Here is a 6,120-nt window from a genome sequence, read left to right on the forward strand (position 1 = left end):
ATTTATTATGGTTTGAATTCCTAGACATCAATTTATTAGGATTATTAATTATAAATAAGGATAAAATTAAAATATTACATATTTCTTTTATAATTTTAAGAATATACTCCTCCGTTTCAAATTATAGGGCATTTTTAAAAAAAAAATTTATTCTAAAATATAAGACACTTTGAGTAGATTAAGATTTCATTAAATATATTAATTTCAATATTATCCTTTTTTTATAATTAATTTTCATCCCTTTTCTATTCAATATATTAAATGATGAGTATTTTTAAAAAATTTTATTTTTATTTTGAAAAGATAATATTATTAAGTATATTTAATGAGGTTTATTAGTATGTGAGATTTTATTTAAAAATATTTTATAACTTAAAATAGAGGAAGTAATAATTTTTTAATAAGGTGAAGTTAATTAATTTTGTCTTATATTAGGTACCACAAGAAATTAAATAGATAAGTACTAGTGTGTGTGTGTGTGTGTGTGGTGTGTGGTGTGTGTGTGTGTGTGTGTGTGTGTGTGTGTGTGTGTGTGTGTTGAAGAAAGCTAGTGGAGGGAAAGTTATAAGAATTATTTCCACTTTTCACTTTGAGAGTGTGTGCGTGTGTTGAAGAAAGCTAGTGGAGGGAAAGTTATAAGAATTATTTCCACTTTTCACTTTGAGAATGGTACATCTTACTGTATACTCTACTCGATCCTTAATGTAGGATGCATTTTAAAAATATTTGTTGATTTTTATTATGAAATATTTAACGAGATATTAATTATATTTTTTTAAATATTATATTTATTTGAAATCATAAAATACAAAAGACAATGTAATATAAATTTAAAATTTTTTATTAAAATAAATATAAAATTAAAAGTTTATTTTAATTTTCAAACAAAATGATAATTTAATTATCTTTTTATTTGATTTCGTTGAAATAGTTGAAGGTGTTTTATTGGACAAGAAAAGTATATTACTGTTTGCATTTATTTTTTGTGGACAATCTTCTCAAACATTAAGTATGTATTTAATTTTCAGTTATATATTTGATAAAAATTAATTTAAAAATCCAACTATTTATTAATTTTGATAAAATATAAATATGATTTGAATTACTTTTTAAGGTTCATGTTCTTTATTAAGTGAACATGATATAGATAATAATAGTTTGAACTTCTCAAATATTATTTGAAGATTTATTTTTGAAGAAGTGTATAAAAAAATTATTAAATAGAAAACAACTCTTTAAATAACGTTTACTAAATTTTTGAGTAATTAGTTTCAGAGTTGTCGGCTATTGAAATATTTTGGGTAACCAACGAAAAAATAAAAAAGGTCCGCTTCTTGCATGTGACATTCCAAATAATGAAAAAGTGGGAAAGTTTAACACGTGGGACACAGATAAGACATGAGTACGATGCTTTGATTCAGCGCCAGAAATCCAGCGATTTCCTAATTTCAGCGTGCCATTCAGATCTCAAATCCACGTCCATCAAATGACACCTTTCTCCGTATTCCCAAGCCAGCGCTGTCCTCTCCCAGTCCCATCCACTTCACTCTCTCACTTCCATGGCCTCTCGTCTTCCCCCTTTCATTTTCACTATTCAATACGACAGTCCAAATTCCAAAATTACAATTCCTCCTTTCTTTCCTCTCAACAGGAAATAAAGATTCTCTGTGATTGACAGCCCCTTCTTGGTTTACTCCGTTTTCTCTCGCCTGTGAGTGTCACTAGAACATGGCACCGGGGCGACCACGACGCCTATTTCTTCGCAATCATTTGGAATTTCTTGTCTGATTTCTTCAGACAATGGACGGCCTGAGAGCTCGGATGTGTTAGTTTTTTTGGTTTCATTGGTTTTCGTTTCGATTTTGAATTTGGGTTGTTCGTATGGGCGATTTTGGTCGTTATGATATCTTCTGGGGTTAACTTGGTGATGACTGTGATTGGATTTGCGATGAGCACTATGTTCATCGTTTTCGTTTGCACTAGACTTATATGTGCTCGAATTCACTTGAATGCTTCTCGCCGATCCCTCCTTATTGCTTCCAGATCCGATCTGAGTCTGGTAAACGTCAGTTTTCCTTGTTTCGACCTCTTTTTTCTTTGTTTGCAATACAGATTTTACAGTCGCAAACTTTGGAGCTTAGTTAAAAATTTTCTTAAGTTGTATTGTTCAATTATTTTACAAAATTATGTTACTGAATCACATTTTGTGAATTTGCCCTTTCATAACAGCGCTTTATTTCCATTTAGTGCATTTAATTTGTTCTGAGGTTTTACCCATTGAACATCTTCCCGTGTTCAGCTGGAGCGGGGATTTCATGGTCTTGAACCCACATCAGTAGAGAACTTCCCAACGAAGAAGTACAGTGATGGATGCTTTGCTGCTGCAGAAAATTCTCAGTACGTTCATTTCTCTGTTTTTGGAATATTATCATCATCTTAACATCCAACTTTTTCCCCTCCTGCTCTCTCTTTAATGTAGGAGGGGTGCATAGTGGATGAGTGTATATTAACTTGGAAAGTATTGCTCGGTGCTTGATGATCCGATTTATGCCTATTTAGTTTGTTCCAAATTCAGGAAAAAAGTTGATTTCAGACTTGGAATCTACGTTGCTCATTAGTCATTTAATTGTTTTAAAAAATTACTATAAGAAAGATTGAGACTGGAGTTGGTAATGAAGAAGTCAAATCTGAACATTGCCATGGTCAATGAAGGACTTGTACGAGTAAATGAAATGTACTCCCTGGTTTTATGGCCTTCTATGGTATTAGTTTAGATGCTATATGTTTGGTCCCTTGTTAATTTGTTAATCTATTGACAATGTCTGTCTTCTGCGGTTCTGCCACATGAAAAGGCTGATTATATACATTTGATTCTCCCTGCACTTTCCGCGTCCATTGTGAAGTTGCAGTTATACAAGGGAAAAGTCAATACACTTTTGAAAATTACTTGATATTCATTTTACTATTGAATTATTGATAAAAGTATTTCTAGTGAAGCTGGGAAAGAGTCAGGGTAATCTTACAATCCCAAGTTGAAGAAGTTAGGAAAAAGGAACTCGTTGTATTTGGTATAAGCATCATCGGTCTCGTGAATGTTCTGTGCACCATTGCCCTATCTTCCAATTCATGTCATTTTGAAGATACGAGTCTGCAATATTTAACATGTTCCTATATTTGCATTTACAAAATGGCCTTATTCCCTTAATTGGAAGATATTATCCTTGTTGTGACTTGATCCAAGGATGTGAAGAATAATCCATGTTCTTTCGGCCCCATTTTGACGGAAATGATTTTTCCCCCTTAATTAGTGCCCATTTTTGTTATGGTCGTTTGTATGGTTAGCATACTGGAGACTGGAGAGCCTAGAATGGTTACATAGGTGATGCTGAGCTCTTTCCTTGAATAGCTGAGAAAAAGCTTTCTATGTTATGCTTTTCAGAGAAAGTGTCTATTAGTTCCTTTATTTCTCATGGTATAGACAGAAGATAGTGTGTTTACACTAACTGGATTAGGACTATTGTTCTTTAGCAGTGTTTCACAGTTTAATATTGTAATCTTCTTCTGTTCACTTACTGCACTTGTGCTGATTGCGTGATATAACTTATTTCTTTCTCTTGGCGTTTTTGTTTGCACTGATTAATGGTTCTGTATTTTTTAATTGAATATCTCATCAGTCATCACCTTGTTCCAATTTTCTAGCATGGCTTTGGCAGTGGGTTAGACTCCTTTACTCCTGTAAAAGTAATCTATACAAACACTAGAGTCTAGAGATCACTACAGTTTCTTATAAGTTCATCGTGTGAAAAATTACTTTGTAGATTGGGGCAATTTTTGAATGATACTGATGTGTGTATATTGTCCTTTCAGATAAGTATATCTTGCTTATGAACATTTATATTTGTTGTATTTGTAGATGTACAGTTTGTCTCTCTGAATACCAAGGTCAGGATGTACTGCGCATCCTCCCATATTGTGGACACTTCTTCCATGCAACCTGCATAGACCTATGGCTGCAGCAGCATTCGACATGCCCTGTATGTCGAATCTCTTTACGCAAATCATCGGAGAGAAAGCGCGTAATGCAGCCATTATTTAGTGCCGTTGTTCAATCTAATTTTGGCGTGGAATCTATTCCCACTCATCCTTTTCACTGTATGATGGCTAATGATAATGAGTTATCATCAAGAAACCTGGACATGCATGGTGTGAACCCTGTACAAGAGGATCCCTGTACAAGAGGATCATTTTGCACCTGAAGGTGGTGGAACCGTTGGTACAGAGAATGCCACCAATATAAGTCATGGTGATCAGTCCATGAAAGATACAGGAAAGAAGCATTTAGACAGCACATCAATAATCCCCTTAAGCTAATGTGGTCTGAACACAAAATTGAGGTAGGGTTGCAGTAAAATGCAAATGGAAGCTGATGTGGTCTGAATACAAAATGGTTGGAGTAAAATGCAATGGATGCTGGGGCTGCTTCTTGCTTTTTTACTGTCAATTAATTTACTGTACATTTGGTAGAGATTTTCTTCTTGTCTCACTGTCTTCTTTCTTGCTTTTTCCTCCTAGACATTGGATGTTAGTTTGCATTGAAGGGTTGTAATGTTTCTCTCTTTCTCATTCATCTGACTTTATATGGAGCTGTTCACTGGTAGGGGAATGACACTTAAATCTCAAAAACTGAACTTTTAATGACAGTTAGGTTTTAAAATTATTTGTTGAAAGATTCATTCACTTGAAGATAGGGATGGAGTTAATTTTGTAGTTCCACTTCCTTTTTTCGGTTTTTTTTTTTGTGGGGGGGGGGGGGCGCTGGAGTATTTTCACTTTAGTATCAACATTTGTAAACACTTAATACCCTTTCTTATTCTATTTATAAGTCATTTTTTTGCACATTTCATTAGAATTAAGAAATTTTTTTTAAACCTTAATTCTGTCTTAAATGACTTTTTTTAAACATATATAAAGTAAAAAGGTAATGAATATAAAAGATAGTGAAGTGTTATATAAATTGATCAAAATTAATAATTTTTTTTACTCTATAAATAAAACTAAAAGGAGTGATCTGATCAGATTATGAAAAGACATGCCCACTCCCTTTTTATATTCAAAAGGGTTTCATGTACTGTCCAAGTGGCTGGCTTTAATCTAGTATAAAAATGAAAAATAGAATCATGTTTAGTTTTGGCTATCTTAGTGAATATGGGAAACCATGCAGAATAGATTTAATGTCACTTCTCATGTTGGACTTATTAGTAATCTTTCCAGTCTTATTTATTAGATAGAAAAAAAATTATTCTATTTATAAATCATATCAATTAATTTATCATCACAAGTTTTCCTTTTTTTACCTATTAAATTTTAGTGAGAAGAAATATGTATAGCTAACAGGCAAAATTAAAGACTTATTAAATTTTTAAATAAAATTAATAAATTTTAGTAGTTTTTTAATGTTGGTTAGACATGTTAAAAAACACTTATAAATAGAAGTGGGAGGAGACAAAATTATTCATGATAGCAAAACCTTAAAAAGTCGTCCTTAAGTAAATCCAGCAGCAGCGGGTGGTGTTATAAGAATCAAATCCTCTTGACGCTACTCTTTGAGTGAAGATGTAGCAATTGAATATGTCACCAATTCAGCTTTGGATTCCAAAATACATGAAAGGCCATATCTTGTTTGCCATTTGATCCCATAATGGTTGGAAAATTCCGGTGGCAAAGTGGAAGTACATGATGGAGGAGGTTGACGCGTCTGAATGTGATAGAAGAGTGAAGAAGGGAAAATTGGAACAGTTGAAATGATAATAACAGTAAGGGAAAATGACAAAGGTGTTGCTAACTTAGGTTTAAAATCTCAAACTTTAAAAATTTATGAGTTTGACTCTTAATTTCATAATTTTATTGTGATAAATTTATAATTTGTGTTTTAAATTTTAATATTTATTTATTTTTAATCATGATAAAATTAAAAAAAAGTTATAAATTATTATAGTAAAATTATAAAATTGAGAGATAAATTTATAAATTATTATAATTTAAAACTTGAAATGTAAGTTAAAAACTTATCTATTATTCTCTAATAATAAATGCGGCAGTTGCGGTCAATAACTTCTTCCA

General features: G+C 32.1%; 1 protein-coding gene across 1 annotated transcript; it reads left to right on the forward strand.

Moving 5' to 3' along the window:
• Window positions 1–1,496: 1,496 nt before the first annotated feature.
• Window positions 1,497–4,256, forward strand: LOC129297129 (putative RING-H2 finger protein ATL36). Its single transcript, XM_054935499.1, has 3 exons — window positions 1,497–2,059; window positions 2,300–2,397; window positions 3,914–4,256. The coding sequence occupies exons 1-3, from the start codon at window positions 1,901–1,903 to the stop codon at window positions 4,254–4,256; spliced, it is 600 nt and encodes a 199-aa protein (XP_054791474.1). The 5' UTR covers window positions 1,497–1,900.
• The last annotated feature ends 1,864 nt before the right edge of the window (window positions 4,257–6,120 follow it).

The sequence above is a fragment of the Prosopis cineraria genome, unplaced genomic scaffold (genome assembly GCF_029017545.1).
Source record: "Prosopis cineraria cultivar Desert tree isolate PC_DT_omini unplaced genomic scaffold, ASM2901754v1 PC444, whole genome shotgun sequence".
In the NCBI taxonomy this organism is placed as follows: Eukaryota; Viridiplantae; Streptophyta; class Magnoliopsida; order Fabales; family Fabaceae; genus Prosopis; species Prosopis cineraria.

What these genes read in the sequence shown, in the direction of transcription:
- LOC129297129 (XM_054935499.1), top strand. Translation starts at nt 1,901, where the DNA reads ATGATATCTTCTGGGGTTAACTTGGTGATGACTGTGATTGGATTTGCG. An exon ending in CCAGATCCGATCTGAGTCTG is followed by an intron (nt 2,060 to 2,299) that starts GTAAACGTCAGT and finishes TCCCGTGTTCAG; the next exon opens with CTGGAGCGGGGATTTCATGG. An exon ending in GCTGCTGCAGAAAATTCTCA is followed by an intron (nt 2,398 to 3,913) that starts GTACGTTCATTT and finishes TTGTATTTGTAG; the next exon opens with ATGTACAGTTTGTCTCTCTG.